The 17,181-nt window shown below is 45.9% G+C and overlaps 1 protein-coding gene across 3 annotated transcripts in view; it reads right to left on the reverse strand.

Moving 5' to 3' along the window:
* Window positions 1-17,181, reverse strand: part of ppp1r16b (protein phosphatase 1, regulatory subunit 16B) — a 161,303-nt gene that overhangs the window by 97,270 nt on the left and 46,852 nt on the right. For all 3 annotated transcript variants that reach the window (XM_078236164.1, XM_078236163.1, XM_078236165.1), the window contains exon 2: window positions 14,099-14,501. In XM_078236164.1, the coding sequence (XP_078092290.1) occupies window positions 14,099-14,363 (265 nt within the window). In that variant the 5' untranslated portion in view covers window positions 14,364-14,501. The remainder of the gene's footprint in view (window positions 1-14,098; window positions 14,502-17,181) is intronic.

A 17,181-nucleotide genomic window follows, 5' to 3' on the forward strand; every position in this document is an offset into this window, starting at 1 on the left:
GAACCTGATTTCTCGGCTCCCTCGTGATCTTACCGGCTCGTCCCGCCCATCGGCCAGCAGTCAAGAAGGTAAGATTGCCCCCCCCCCCTCGTGTTTTCTCTCCGATAGGCACTAGCTTTCGAAGGAGACCGCATCATTTTTTTATTGGGTTGCACCAGGTTCAGCAATCCTGGGTGAACTTCTCCAAGCCTTGAAGTCAATGTCAAAGTTTCTAAGCAAAGCCAAGAAGAGTGTCCTTGTAAGGCTTCCTTTTGAATGCCGTGACAACACAGCCCAGACTCAAGCCCTCCACAGATGATCTTCAGTATGCATGTCTGTCATTGTGGCCAGATAGCCAGTTATATTGTTATATAGCCAGCCCACGTCAGTTGTGACAGTCTCAACAATGTGTGGAGGCTTGGCATGCAACTTGGGAGAGCACCTCAGTGTCTGGTATCTTCAGAAGCTTCCAAAGATCAAATGGCAAGATGTCAATGTATTAATGCCTTGATCTGGATGAAATCCAGGCCTAGCTCAGTTGGTTGTACTCTTGCCTGCTGCTCAGAAGGTTGTGGTTTCGAAAAAGCCTTCAAGAAAGAAGTCAAACCCAGTCCCAGGCCATTTGCTCGAGTCACTGAACCAATTGCAGGGGAATTTGAAGAGGAAGCACCTCAAATCTGCTACTACTTGCATTTTTTTACAGCACTTTAAATATTAAAAAAAGTCCCAAGGGACTTTACAAATAGCAATAAACAAAGGAAATGCGCACTGAGTCATAAAGAGATTAGAAAGGTCGACTAGGTGACTGGGTGACACGGTAGCACAGTGGTTAGCGCTGCTGTCTCACAGTACCAGAGACCTGGGTTCAATTCTCGGCTTGGGCCACTGTCTGTGTGGAGTTCACATGTTCTCCAGTGTCTGCGTGGGTTTCCTCCGGGTGCTCTGGTTTCCTCCCACAGTCTGAAAGACGTGCCGATTAGGTGCATTGGCCGTGCTAAATTCTCCCTCAGTGTACCCGAACAGCCGCTGGAGTGTGGTGACTCAGGGATTTTCACAGTAGCTTCATTGCAGTGTCAATGTAAGCCTACTTGTGACACTAATAAATAAACTTTAGAAGCTTGGTTGGAAAGATGGGTTTTGAGGAGGATTCTAAAGGTGGAGAGGTAGGGAGTTGCAGATGATTTCAGAGAAGGAGATCCAGACAAAACAGCTAAGGCAACTAACCAAAGGTACTGCCACCAATGGCTGGCCCAAAGGAACGGGTGGATGTGCACACAAGGAGGGTGCCAGAGGCATAGCAAAAGTGGGAGAGGATGCAGGAGATTGCAGAGATAAGGTGGAATGATGTTGAGGAATGTTTTTTCTTTAAGATGCCGACAGGGATTCAAAATTGAACGTGTTAGGAGTTTTGAAGCCAGGGTAAGCCCCGGAAGATGGGAATGACGATGGAGCGTGGGACAGAGAACACAGGGCAGTATTTTGGCCAACGTGCTATTTACGGAGAATGGGAGGCCAGCAAATATAGGTATGGAGTGGTCAAAATCTGTGGGTAGCAGGCAGCAACAAGGCTTTCAGCAGGTAGTGGAAGAGCTGAAATAGAGGTGGAATAGCAAACAGCAATGTTACAGAAGTGCAAATAAATGGTCTCGATGGTAGAAAGGATGTTGGTGGCATCAAAACATTTGCTTTGAACTTCCTGATTTTTAAAGTTTATTTATTAGTGTCACAAGTAGGCTTACACTAACACTGCAATGAGGTTCCCGTGAAAATCCCCTAGTCGCCACACTCCAGTGCCTGTTTGGGTCCAGCGAGGGAGAATTTAGCACGGCCAATGCACCCTAACCAGCACGTCTTTCCGACTGTGGGAGGAAACCGGAGCACCCGGAGGAAACCCACGCAGACACGGGGAAGAATGTGCAGACTCCGCACAGGCAGTGGCCCAAGCCGGGAATCGAACCCGGGTCCCTGGCGCTGTGAGGCAGCAGTGCTAACCCACTGTGCCACCGTGAGCAACCATGAAGAACAAAGAACAAAGAAAATTACAGCACAGGAACAGACCCGTCGGCCCTCCAAGCCTACACCGACCATGCTGCCCGACTGAACTAAAGCCCCTTACCCCTCCGGGGACCATATCCATCTATTCCCATCCTATTCGTGTATTTGTCAAAACGCCCGTTAACAAGCTGAGTGAGGTGAAGCTCAAGTCAATCTCGAACAGAGTTATGCGCAAAATGGACTTCCCCTGTTCTGAAAAATTCTGTTCTGTTTATCTAAATTTCTTTGGTTCAAAATACCCTTCCACGAATAGATATTTAAGAAGAATATTTTAAGGTTGCTCATTACTTTCAGATTTTTTTGTTCCATTTCAGTGAACTGAAGCGAATGAATCTCAGTCCAAATGTGTGTTTTGTTAACATATTGCCAGGCAAAGATCAATTTCGCCCACTTTCAAATGTACTTTCCAAATGCAACTTCCAGATAACCTTGATTGAAGAAATTTGAACAGGCAATTACTCAGCTAATTCTTCCCTTAAGCCACAATGAGTGCTTCTACCATATCCTGTAACTGGTCGATCACTTCTCCAGACAGGTCACTGTTAGGCAATTATCACAAAGATAAGATAAACTTAGAGAGCCATTTGGTCCAGCTCACTCATCCTCCTGCGGAAATCTGCGGTGTCCCCACCACCAGAATGGGTCAGATCTCAAACACAGACAAAACCGAGTACAGGAAAGAGGTAAAGAATCTGGTGAACTGGCGAAACGACAATAATCTCTCCCTCAATGTCAGCAAAGCAAAGGGGATAGTCATCGACTTCAGGAAGCGTAATGGAGGACATGCCCCTACCTACATCGACAGTGGTGAAGTGGAAATGGTTGAGAGCTTCAAGTTTCTAGGTGGCTAGATCAAGAACAACCTGTCCTGTTCCCTCCACGCCGACGCTATAGTTAAGAAAGCCCACCAATGCCGCTACTTTCTCAGGAGGCTAAGGAAATTTGGCATGTCCGCTATGACTCTCACTAACTTTTACAGATGCACTAAGGAAACCATCCTTTCTGATTATAAGACAGCTTGGTATGGCTCTTGATCTGTCCAAGACCGCAAGAAACTACAAAGGGTTGTGAACGAAGTCCAGTCCATCATGCAACCCATGCTCCCCATCCATTAACTCCATCTACACTTCCCGCTGCCTCAGAAAAGCAGCCAGCATAATCAAGGAACCCACGGACCCCAGACATACACACTTCCACCTTCTTCTGTCGGGAAAAAGATACCAAAGTCTGGGATCATGTACCAACCAACTCAAAAACAGCTTCTTCCCTGCTGCCATCAGACTTTTGAATGGACCTACCATATATTAAGCTGATCTGTCTCTTCACCTTGGCTATGACTGTAACATTATATTCTGCACCCTCCCCTTTCTTTCTCCCCTATGTACTCTATGAACAGTATGCTTTGTCTGTATAGTGCAAGAAACAATACTTTTCACAGTATACTTGTGACAATAATAAATCAAATCAAATCAAATCAAATAACTAATAACTGGAATTATTCCAGTTTGTGCCTTCCCCATTGCCCTATCGAGATGACCATTCTAGGTATTAAATCATTTTGTGTTAAAGATTGCTTCTCACTTATTGTGCCATTAGCTTGATATAGTGTTTCAGGTTAACCTTTGCTGGCTCCACTTAATCAACATTCATATAACGATAGGTTATATATTGGAGAAAAATTGAAGGTAAAATAATGGAGAGAAATAGATTAAATGTGTTTTGCATTAAGGTGATGTTATAAATACTCATCTTCATTGAACCATGTTAATATTAAAATATAATTGACACTGTGGCAGCTTTATTACATTAATGATTCTCATTATGTACCGTCCATGAGCTAATAAAAAAAATACATTTAGTCTATCTCCCTAGATCTATTGTTGTCTATACTCATGGATTGACACAGGGCCGGATTCTCCAACCTCACCCCTCCGCTGGGACTCTCCAGTCCCGCTGCTGTGAACGAAGATTTGGCTGAGCGCCAAATTCTCTATTCTCACTGGTAGCGGGGCGTGCGAGATCGGAGAATTCAGCCCACTACGTTTCACTGTGTTAACAGAAGTCAGTAGAACGTCCTTAAGATCAAAAATAAAGGAGGTTCGGGTCTTCAAAGTGCTACCATATCATCGAATCCCTACAGTGCAGAAGGAGGCCATTTGGCCCATCAAGCCTGCACCAACAACAATCCCACCCAGGCCCTATCCCTCTAACCCCAGGTATTTACCCTGCTAATCCTCCTGATATTAAGGGGCAATCTAGCATTACCTAACGTGTACATCTTTAAAAAGTTTATTTATTTCTTAGTCACAAATAAGGCTTACATTAACACTGCAATGAAGTTACTCCCCTTTGGACTGTGGGAGGAAACCCAAGCACACAGAGAAAGCCCATGCAGACACACAGCAAACGAGCAAGCTCCACACAGACAGGCACCCAAGCCAGGAATCAAACCCGGCTCCCTGGCACTGTGAGGCAGCATTGCTAACCATTGCGCCAATGTGCTGTCCAGTAAGGAGTCCATAAACATTTCTCTCCTCATGGGGAGATCATGGGGATTGCAACCTCTGAAATATCTATGACTACTGGTTATCTCTTAATTTCCATCTTTCATTTCATACATTTCCTCTTCAGTAAAGTGTCACAAAAAATTTAATTTTGACTAGTGCCCTGAATTTGGAGAATAGTTCTTTGAAGGCAGAATCAGCCAAGATTTTTATCTTCCGCTTCCCAACACAATTTCTTCCATATCTTCCCGAGTATCCAAGATGCAATTCTGTGCTGCGCTGAGACCCAACAGGGGCAGCATGGACAAGTTGGGCCGAAGGGCCTGTTGCCATGCTGTAAACCTCTATGACTCTATGAGAACTGATGGTCAAGGTATACAATAGAAATTTGAATATGGTGATTGGCTATCTGCAGTACAAGACTTGCTTGTAAAATAAAATCCACGTCAACATTAAAGTGGCATGCTTATCAAAGGATTCAAAGAGAATTCCTCAGATTCAGAAGAAAATAAATCACTCCCAGAATTCCACCACAACTTTCTTGAGGCTTTGAAAATCAAATAATTCTGAATATGTGCTAACTTAATGAGCACTTAAGTGCATTGAATTAAAGGTTGTAACAAAAAATATGTGAAGATGAAAAGTTGCTTTGTAAATCCTAACAAAAGGGGATAATTATAGTCTCAGCCCAGGCTTGTAGTGCTGAATTCTGGAGAGTAAATCTTTCTTAAAGGATCACTAAGAGACACTTCACTTCTGTTAATGTTTGTTTAGATTGTGAACAGCAAAGGAAAAAATAAAAAGATCCAGGATTGTCATGAGGGTGTCATAGCTGGTTGAGGGATTGACCTGGGGCCATAGGGTGGCACGGTGGCGCAGTGGTTAGCACTGATGCCTCACAGCTCCACGGACCCACGGGTTTGATTCCCAGATCGGGTCACTGTCTGTGTGGAGTTTGCACATTCTCCCCGTGTCTGCGTGGATTTCCTCCGGGTGCTCCGGTTTCCTCCCACAGTCCAAAGATGTGTAGGTTAGGTGCATTGGCCATGCTACATTGACCCTTAGTGTCAGGGGGATTAGTAGGGTAAATATGTGAGGTTACGGGGATAGGGCCTGGGTGGGATTGTTGTCAGCGCAGACTCGATAGGCCAAGTGCACTGCCAGCGGGAGAATTCCAGCCATCATCTCACAAGCAGCACCAAGTCAAACAGAGTAAAGTAAAGTTTATTTATTAGTCACAAGAAGGCTTACATTCACACTGCGATGAAGTTACTGTGAAAATCCCCCAGTCGCCACACTATGGCGCCTGTTCGGGCACACTGAGAGAGAATTTAGCACGGCCAATGCAGCTAACCTGCACATCTTTGGACTGTGGGAGGAAACCAGAGCACCCGGAGGAAACCCACGCAGACACGGGGAGAATGTGCAAACTCCACACAGACAGTGACCCAAGCCGGGAATTGAACCCGGGTCCCTGGCGCTGTGAGGCAGCAGTGCTAACCACTGTGCCACCGTGCCTTCTTTGGATTCTCTGGGTTTTATCGCACTGCTGTTTGTGTGAGCTTGCTGTGTGCAGACTGGCTGCCACATTTTCTACATTACAGTGGTGACTACATTTCAAAAGTACTTCATTGGCTGGAATGCACTTTGGGATGTCCTGAGCTTATGAAAGATGCATACGTAAATGAAAAAAAATATTTTTAAGATATCCAACCACCCGAGACATCACAATCCTGTCCTCACTCAATATTCACACTTGCGCACTCCTGGCACATGCTGCTGATTACCACTCAGGTAGATGAACACTTGACGGTTTTTCATTTTCTACACAGTGGCACGGCAGCTAAATGTAGCATGTCTGGCTGCTCCTGTTTGCAATCAATTAAACTCAGCAGAGATCAAGGATTGAAACAATTGGCCCTGGGACTTTCCTGATCTGTACTGCTGAAAGATAAATTTACTGAGCTGTCAATGGGAGCACTGGAGTAGCTTTGAGGGGGTTTATTCCACATGAACGTTGGTTGAAAGGCCTGCTCCTGTTCCGATCGAATCTGTTCACAATCTGTACCTCAGTCGCAAAAGGCGAGTTTACAGGTACAGCAAGAAATAAAGAAAGTTAATAGAATGCCTTCATTTATTGCGAGGGGAATTGAATACAAAAGTAGGAAGGTTATAATTCAATTGTACAGTGAACTAGTGAGATCACATCTGGAGTATCGTGCACAGTACTGGTCACCTATATTTAAGAAAGGATGTAATTGTTTTGGAAGCAGTTCAAAGAAGGTTTACCAGACTACTACCTGGAATGGGGGGTGCGGTGGGGGGTCTTATGAGGAACGATGGACAGGCTGGGCTTGTATCCGCTGGAGTTTAGAAGGGTAAGAGGTGACTTGATTGAAATGTATAATATCCTTAGTGGCATTGACATGCTGAATGGGGAGAGGATGTTTTCTCTTAGTGTCATCGAGGTTTGCAGCATGGAAACAGGCCCTTCAGCCCAACTTGTCCATGCCACCCAGTTTTTACCACAAAGCTATTCCCAATTGCCTGCGTATTACCCATGTAACTGTCTAAATGCTTTTTAAAAGACAAAGTTGTACCCGCCTCCACTACTACCTCTGGCAGCTCGTTCCAGACACTCACCACCCTCTGAGTGAAAAGATTGCCCCTCTGGACCCTTTTGTATTTCTCCCCTCTCACCTTAAACCTATGCCCTCTAATTTTAGACTCCCCTGCTTTTGGGAAAGGATGTTGACTATCTAGCTGATCTATGCCCCTCATTATTTTATAGACTTCTATAAGATCACCCCTAAGCCTCCTACGCTCCAGAGAAAAAAGTCCCAGTCTATCCAGCCTCTTCTTATAACTCAAACCATCAACTCCCGGTAGCATCCCAGTGAATCCTATCTGCACTCTTTCTAGTTTAATAGCATCCTTTCTATAATAGGGTGAGCAGAACTGTACACAGTATTCCAAGTGTGGCCTTACCAATGTTTTGTACAACTTTAGCAAGACATCCCAACTCCTGTATTCAATGTTCTGACCAATGTTCTGACTCTCTTGTGAGAGAATCTAGAATGAGGGGTCACTGTTTAAAAATAAGGGGTCGCCCATTTAAAACAGAGATGAGGTGAAATTGTTTTAACTCAGAAGGTCGTGAGGCTTTGGAATTCTCTTCCCGATAAGGCAGTGGAAGCAGAGTCTTTGAATATTTTTAAGGCAGAGATGGATAGAAGTGGATCAGCCAGGGGGTGTTGGTTATCCATAAGACCATAAGATATAGGAGCAGAATTAAATCATTTGGCCCATCAAATCTGCTCCGCCATTCAATCATGGCTGCTATGATTCTCATCCCCATTCTCCCCATAACACTTGATCCCCTTATTGATCAAATTATCAGGGTAGGCAGATGCAGATTTGAAATTACTGTCAGATCAGCCATGATCTTATTAAATGGCGTAGCAGGCTCGAGAGACCAAATGACCTACTCCTGCTCCTTGTTCATATGTTCAACCCATTCACATGCTTTAGCTCCATAACTCTCAATACTATTAAACTCTAATATCAGACACCATAGACACAAGCCGCAGGGAGGAAAGAGAGAACCAAGTTATTGGGCTTGGAAAAGTGTCCTCTCCTTTCTCCATCTCTGCCCTAAACCCCAAACTTGTCTTGATGCTCGACTTAACTCGGTGTACATTACTACACGTCTACTTTGCTCTGTGGTTGGTTACAAAGAACAAAGAGAACAAAGAACAGCATAGCACAGGAAGGCAGAGAGTTGGGATAAAAGGTTCTTTCTCAGAATGGCAACCGGTGACAAGTGGTGTCCCGCAGGGTTCAGTGTTAGGGCCACAGCTGTTCTCTTTATATATTAACGATCTAGATGACGGGACTGGGAGCATTCTGGCCAAGTTTGCCGATGATACAAAGATAGGTGGAGGGGCAGGTAGTATTGAGGAGGTGGGGAGGCTGCAGAAAGATTTAGACAGTTTAGGAGAGTGGTCCAAGAAGTGGCTGATGAAATTCAACGTGGGCAAGTGCGAGGTCGTACACTTTGGAAAAAAGAATAGAGGCATGGACTATTTTCTAAACGGTGACAAAATTCATAATGCTAAAGTGCAAAGGGACTTGGGAGTCCTAGTCCAGGATTCTCTAAAAGTAAACTTGCAGGTTGAGTCCGTAATTAAGAAAGCAAATGTAATGTTGTCATTTATCTCAAGAGGCTTGGAATACAAAAGCAGGGATGTACTTCTGAGGCTTTATAAAGCACTGGTTAGGCCCCATTTGGAGTACTGTGAGCAATTTTGGGCCCCACACCTCAGGAAGGACATACTGGCACTGGAGCGGGTCCAGCGGAGATTCACACGGATGATCCCAGGAATGGTAGGCCTGACATACGATGAACGTCTGAGGATCGTGGGATTATATTCATTGGAGTTTAGGAGGTTGAGGGGAGATCTGATAGAAACTTACAAGATAATGAACGGCTTAGATAGGATGGACGTAGGGAAGTTGTTTCCATTAACAGGGGAGACTAGGACGCGGGGGCACAGCCTTAGAATAAAAGGGAGTCACTTTAGAACAGAGATGAGGAGAAATTTCTTCAGCCAGAGAGTGGTGGGTCTGTGGAATTCATTGCCACAGAGGGCTGTGGAGGCCGAGACGTTGAGCGTCTTCAAGACAGAAATTGATAAATTCTTGATTTCTCGAGGAATTAAGGGCTATGGGGAGAGAGCGGGTAAATGGAGTTGAAATCAACCATGATTGAATGGTGGAGTGGACTCGATGGGCCGAATGGCCTTACTTCCGCTCCTATGTCTTATGGTCTTATGGTCTTATGGCCCTTCGGCCCTCCAAGCCTGTGCCAATCATGACACCTGCCTAAATTAAAACCGTATGCACTTACAAAGTCCGTATCCTTCCATTCTCATCCTATTCATATATTTATCTAGATGCCCCTTAAATGCCGTTATTCTACCTGCTCCCACCACTTCGTTGGGCAGCAGGTTCCAGACATTCACCACCCTCTGTGTAAAAAAACTTGCCTCGCACATCTCCTCTAAACTTTTCCCCACGCACCTTAAACCTACGTCCCCTAGTGCTTGACTTTTCTACCCTAGGAAAAAGCATCTGACTATCCACTCTGTCCATGCCACTCATAATCTTGTAGATCTCTATCAGGTCGCCCCTCAACCTCTGTTGTTCCAGTGAGAACAAACCGAGTTTATCCAACCTCTCCTCATGAACTCAAAGTGGAGAACGTGGTTGTGCCATATCTAACCCCGAGGACTGAAATTCAACAGATTTTCATTTCTCATCGTTGACATTTCTCGACATGAGGAATACAAAAATAGACAAAGGAAAGCTGTCACATCCAGAAAGAGTGATTCTGACAGAAATCAAACCTAAGTGCCACTTCATCTGTACACCGACGGCAAAAATGCAAAGCACTTACAAAAACATTCATCTACATTTTTATCTTACAAAGACAGGTAGGAGCATTACTTTCAGAAAGTGATTGAAATTTGCACAAGGAATATTTTACTTCTTACAATGCCATCATTCTTTATTACAGAATAAGGAATCAATTGCTCCCTTCTTCCAGATATTTCTGCCCCTTCTGTCAGTACAGAATAAGAACTTTCATTCCACATCAGATAAAGCCATCCTGGTATCCAAACTTCTGCTGAATTCATCATCACTTTTCTTTCAAAAGCTCTGTTCTTGTAGGTCCTTTGTTTTGACCCCAATCTCCTTGGGGTGGCACGGTGGCAGAGTGGTTGGCACTGCTGCCTCACAGCGCCAGGGACCCGTGTTTGATTCCCGGCCTTGGGTCACTATCTGTGTGGAGTTTGCACGTTCTCCCCGTTTCTGAGTGGGTTTCCTTCGGATGCTCTGGTTTCCTCTCACAGTCCAAAAGGTGTGCGGGTTAGGTGGATTGGCCATGCTAAATTGCCCCTTAGTGTCCAAAGATGTGTAGGTTAGATGGATTGGCCATAATAAATTGCCCTTAGTGTCCAAAGATGTGCAGGTTAGATGGATTGGCCATGCTAAATTGCCCCTTAGTATCCAAAGGTGTGTAGGTTAGATGGATTGGCCATGTTAAATTGCCCCTTAATATCCAAAGATGTGTAGGTTAGATGGATTTACCATGCTAAATGCGTGGGGTTACAGGGATAGGGGATTGGGAGGTCCTGGCTAAGATGCCTCCTTCTGCACTGTAGGTATTCTATGGATTCTATGGTAAAAGTTCCAAAGCTTGACTTTCAGGAGCTCAGATTTGAATCTTTCCCTGATTTTAAATGTGTGGGATAGACTCCATGGTGGGGAATATTATACAGGGTCTATGAAAGGAGTGGGTTTGAAGGGCTGAATACTCGACCATTCCAAGAATTATTTTCACAGCAGGTTTATACTTCAAACAACAAAAGATGTGAACTGCTTCTTCTGGAGAAGATATATATACAACCAGCTATTTACAGCTGGAGTCAAAAGCTGGATCGTATATGTTCAAGACTCCTGCTATTCATTTTGCATTATCCCACTGACTGCTGTCAACTCCATTGTCACAGGATGTGGTCAATGTGCCTTTAAAGTTTCGCTCATTGTGATTGTAGACTCAAGCTTGATTCCATTTGACAAATTCTGGTGCATCTCCCCATCGCAAATTTATATCTGAACCTTCCAGTGAAGGGCACAAAGTTCAGCCAGGAGCTGCCGTGTGGTACACACTCTGTGCCACCAATCCTGCCTCACGGTAAAACGGAGCATGTCTTTGAAATCTCCACATCATTACAGAGTTGGGCATCCTTTCATTTTTGCATCGTGTGGGTTGGAACTTCATCAATCTTGTCATTGAGTAAAACGGGGTGGATTATTACTTACAGAATACTGAGAAGCCGAGGTAGAGTGGACGTGGAGAGGATGGCTGGAATTCTCCCATCCTGCCCGCCACTGGAATTTTAGCGGGCAGGTTGCGGAGAATGTGAAATGCCATTGACGGTCGGGCGGGAATTTCCGGCTTTTAGACCAGCGCGGCCAAAGAATTCCGCTCGATCTGTCCACTAGTGGGAGGGACTAGTACTCGAGGGCACAACCTCAGAGTGAAGGGACGTTCCTTTAAAACTGAGATGAGGAGGAATTTCTTCAGCCAGAGGGCGATGAATCCGTGGAACTCATTGCCACAGAGGGCTGTGGAGGCCAGGTCATTGAGTGTCTTTAAGACAGAGATAGATAGGTCCTTGATCAATAAGGGATCAAGGGTTACAAGAAGTAGGCAGGAGAATGGGGATAAGAATCGTATCAGCCATGATTGAATGGTGGAGCAGACTTGATGGGCCAAATGACCTAATTCTGCTCCCAAATCTTATGGTCTTATCCCTTTTGTGTCTACTTAGCAAACAGCAATTCACTAAAGATCCTTAGACAGCACCTTCCAAACACACGACCACTTCCATCTAAAAGGACAAGGGCAGCAGATACATGGGAACACCGCCACCTACAAGTTTCCCTCCAAGCCACTCACCATCTTGACTTGGAGATATATCACCGTTCCTTCGCAGTCGCTGAGTCAAAATCCTGGAATTCCATCCCCAACAGCATTGTGGGTCAACCCACAGCACATGGACTGCAGCGATTCAAGAAGGCAGCTCACCACCACCTTCTCAAGGGCAACTAGGGATGGGCAATAAACACTGGCCAGCCAGCGACACCCATGTCCCACAGATGAATAAAAAGTAACACATTTTAACTATACAGCCTCACTAGGCATGGAAGACCTTAGATATCATTTCTGTTGCCAGCTAAACCCCTTGAAAATTTTGAAAGAAAATTGAAAGTAAACATTATCTCTGAGTTTCCTTTTATTTGTTCATGGGTATCACTCGCAAGGCCTGCATTTATTGTCCATCCCAAATTGCCCTTGAGAAGATGGTGGTGGTGGTCACCTTCTCAAACCGTTGCAGTCCACAAAGTGTCAACACATCCAGGTGTGAATGCAGTGGGAGGCTGATCCAGGATTTTGATCCAGCAATAATGAAGGAGCCTCATGTACATCCATGTCAGGATGATACATAACTGGAAGGGGACTTGCCGATGATGGTGTTAGCATGCTCCTGCTGCCCTGGTTCTTTTAGGGGGCAGCATGGTGGCACAGTGGTTAGCACTGCTGCCTCACAGCACCAGAGATCCGGGTCACTGTCTGTGCGGAGTCTGCACGTTTTCCCCGTGTCTGCGTGGGTTTCCTCCGGGTGCTCCGGTTTTCTCCCACCGTCCGAAAGACGTGCTAGTTGCGTGCATTGGCCATGCTAAATTCTCCCTCAGTGTCCCCGAAAAGGCGCCCGGAGTGCGGCGACTAGGAAATTTTCACAGTAACTTCATTGCAGTGTTAATGTAAGCCTACTTGTGGCCCTAATAAATAAACTTTAAACTTTAGTAGATATTGTGGCTTTGGAAGGTGTTGTGAAGAAGCCATGGTGAACTAGAAGCCGTAGTCACGGGATAATTTAGGGTTGATATAAGGAAAAATCTCTTCACCCAGAGAGTTGGGAATCTTTGGAGTTTTCAATCTCAGGGAGCTGTGGATGTTCAATCATTGGTAGTCAAGAAGGCATACAGCATGCTTGCCTTCATCAGCCGGGGCATTAAGTTTAGAAATTTGCAAATCATGTTGCAGCTTTATAGAATCTTAGTTAGGCTGCACTTGGAATATAGTGTTCAATTCTGGTCACCACACTACCAGAGGATATGGAGGCTTTGGAGAGGGTACAGAAAAGATTTTCCAGGATGTTGCCTGGTATAGAGGCCATGAGCAATGAGGAACAACAGAAGTTGAGGGGCAACCCGACAGAAGTCTACAAGATTATGAGGGGCATGCACAGAGTGGATATCTACAGTAAAGAAGGAGACCATTCGGCCCATCGAGTCTGCACCAACCACAATCCCTCCCAGCACCTATCCCCGTACCCCACGCATTTACCCTGCTAGTTCCCCTGACACTAAGGGGTAATTTATCATGGCCAATCAATCTAACCTGCACATCTTTGGGCTTCTAGTCATCTTCTAGTCAGAAGCTTTTTCCCAGGATGGAAGAGTCAATTACCAGGTTTAAGGTGTGAGGGGCAAAGTTTAAAGGAGATGTACGAGGCACGTTTTTTACACAGAGGGTGGTGGGTGCCGAGAATTCGCTACCGGGGGAGGTAGTGGAAGCGGATACAATAGTGACATTTAAGGGGCGTCTGATAAATACATGAATAGGATGGGAATAGAGGGATATGGTCCATGGAAGGGTAGGGGGTTTTAGTTCAGATGGGCAGCATGGTCAGTGCAGGCTTGGAGGGCCGAAGGGCCTGTTCCTGTGCTGTAATTTTCTTTGTTCTTTGTTCTTTGTTCTGTGCATAACCAGGATGAGGGGAATTATGCATTGTCCAGATTTTAGCAAAGAGATATCACAAAGTACACGGAGAACAGGAGCTCTAATTCAGGTTTTCCAAAATTGGTGAAAGTCGGATAGATTTTGAGGACAATAGTGTCTTGAGTAAATTGAAAGATTCACTTACCCTCCTCGACGTCATTCCGAGAGGAAGCCTCTAAGAGAGTGACGTTCGGAGCGAAGGAGATGTGTCGTTGATTCCCTGGGCTTTTCTTCTTGTCAGTTTTTCTCTTTTTGTTCTGCATCTCTTTCTCGTACTGCGCCCATTTTTTCAGCTGCTGCGCCCGCCGCTTCTTCGCCGCTCTGAGACGGTCAGGGGTCGGCAGCCTCTCCAAGAATGGGAGCTCACTGAGGAGGTCCATATCTTTCGACATGACTGAGTGAAGGATCATCAGACGAGGAACCAGAGGGATGAGGAAGAACGCAGGGAACTCTGCGCACTTATCGAATCCGGGATATTACTTGTGGCCACTCTCAGTACAGGTGGAGGGAGAGCCAGGAATGAGTCTGATTCTTGCCATCGTCTTATCCTGTATTATGCAAAAAACAAAAATCAGAGGTTTAATTCTTTCCATGCCAAACCTGTATCACCATCATAGAAATCATAGCACCCCTAGAGCGCAGAAAGAGGCCATTCTGCCCATCAAGTCTGCACTGACTCTCCAACAGAGCATCTTAGCCAGTCCCACCACTCACCCTAACCCCCTAACCATTTACCGCGCATTTACCCCGTTAATCTTCACAAGGGACAGTTTAGCATGGCCAATCCACCTAACCTGCACACCTTTGTGACTGTGGGAGGAAACCGGAGCACCCGGAGGAAACCAACGCAGACACGGGGAGAACGTGCAGACTCCGCACAGACAGTGACCCGAGGCTGGAATTGAACCTGGGTCCCTGGCGCTGTGAGGCGGCAGTGCTAACCACTGTGTCACTCTCAGCATAAGAACTGCAAAAAGTAGAACCAAAGTACAACAGAGCTAACAACGGCAGCGAATCAGGTTACATCACAGACCAGCAGTGTGAAATCCTGCAATGTGCTGTTTGAAATGTAAATTAAGCTTATCTTGCAAAATGACTCAAAAGACTTAGGCTCTTCAGCGGCTCAGTGGATAAGTATGCTGCCGAGTGTGGCTCCAACTACAGAGAAGGAAGAACTGTTCAAACTTTTCTCTACTCTGGGTTGACTGGGAAAGGAGAGAGCAGCTGCAAATCCTATTTCTCACAACATCAATGTTTTGTTGGAAATGCACCTTCATGGCTATTGAACAAGGACAGAATTCGGCTGTTACAGTTAAACTATGAATCAAGGATCTTGGATGATCCATGCTGTCTTTGCCAGGTAAGGACGAACTGCCATCTTCCATGGAGCACTGTCCCATATTGGATCTTTGCTTTCAAGGAAGGGAGGTAAGGCTCAGGACAACAGTCATAACCACATCCACAAACATTCAACCCCTCCACTACCGACGCTCAGTAGCAGCAGTGTGTACTATCGACAAGATGCACTGCAGCAATTCACCAAAGATCCTGAGACAGCACCTTCCAAACCCATGACCACTTCCATCTAGAAGGACAAGGGCAGCAGATACATGGGAACACCACCACCTGCAAGTTTCCCTCCAAGCCACCCACCATCCTGACTTGGAAATATATCAGCGTTCCTTCGCAGTCGCTGGGTCAAAATCCTGGAATTTCCTCCCTAATGGCTGTGGTGAACCATAGATGGTTATCACTATGGGTACTTGTACATATGTTACTCTTGTTACTGTTGGGATTAGGGTTTGGGTGTTCCACCTGTTATTATTGTTTATGTGGTACACTCCGTTCGGCTCCGCCTTCTCACAGGAGTATAAAGGTCACTACTACTTCCTCGTAGCCCTTAGTCTGGGATAATATTGTTAAGTAGTGTGCTCCAATCTTGTTGTGAATAAAAGCCTTTATTCCCGGGTACGTCCTAGCCTCCCGTGTGAATCAATCGCACATCAATTTTATTCACAACAAAATACTGAAAATTTTGTTCCAAAAAAAAAATGCAGCAGATGCTAAAGCCCGATCGGCTAACCTTGGATCCGCGTGCCGCTGGGGCGTCGAATACTTTCGACCATTGGTTGAAGTGCTTCGAGGATTACGTTGAGGCTCAGGCCATTGTGGAGGCCGTACGGCATTGGCACCATTATTTGGCTGGCAAATGGTTTACCCTGCTCTCGGACCAGCGGTCCGTGGCCTTCATGTTCAACAACACGTTAAAGGGAAAAATTAAGAATGATAAAATCTTGAGGTGGAGAATCGAACTCTCCACCTACAACTTTGATATCATGTACCGTCCGGGGAAGCTCAATGAGCCCTCAGATGCCCTGTCGCGTGGAACATGTGCTAGTGTGCAGGAGGACGGTTACAGGATCTCCACAATGATCTCTGCCATCCGGGGATCACTCGGTTTTTCCATTTTGTAAAGGCTCGGAATCTGCCCTGTTCCATAGAGGATGTCAGGTCGATAACTCGAAGCTGCCAGGTTTGTGCAGAGTGCAAGCCGCACTTCTACCGGCCTGACAGGGCACACCTCATTAAGGCCACTCGCCCTTTTGAACGACTGAGTGTCGACTTCAAGGGATCCCTTCCTTCGACAGATCGGAATGTGTATTTCCTCAACGTGGTTGACGAATACTCCCGATTCCCTTTTGCCATCCCCTGTTCTGACATGTCCTCTGCCACGGTCACCAAAGCCCTGCGGAGTCTCTTTACCCTGTTCGGCTACCCCAGTTATATCCACTGTGATAGGGGTTCATCGTTTATGAGCGACGACTTGAGGCAATACCTGCTCTCTAAGGGAATTGCCTCAAGTAGGACTACGAGTTACAACCCCAGGGGTAACGGACAGGTCGAGAGAGAAAACGCTACAGTCTGGAAGGCTGTTTTACTGGCACTAAGGTCTAGGGGTCTTCCAGTCACCCGTTGGCAAGAGGTACTTCCTGATGCGCTCCATTCAATCCGGTCCCTCCTGTGTACGGCAACCAATGCTACCCCACATGAGCGGATGTTTACCTTCCCTAGGAAGTCTTCCTCTGGGACCTCACTGCCGTCTTGGTTGACGTACTCAGGACCTGTCCTCCTGCGGCGGCATGTTAGGGCCCGCAAGTCCGACCCTTTGGTTGGACAAGTCCATCTCCTCCACGCCAACCCTCAATATGCCTATGTGGCATATCCTGA

Source organism: Mustelus asterias, chromosome 20 (genome assembly GCF_964213995.1).
Source record: "Mustelus asterias chromosome 20, sMusAst1.hap1.1, whole genome shotgun sequence".
In the NCBI taxonomy this organism is placed as follows: domain Eukaryota; kingdom Metazoa; phylum Chordata; class Chondrichthyes; order Carcharhiniformes; family Triakidae; genus Mustelus; species Mustelus asterias.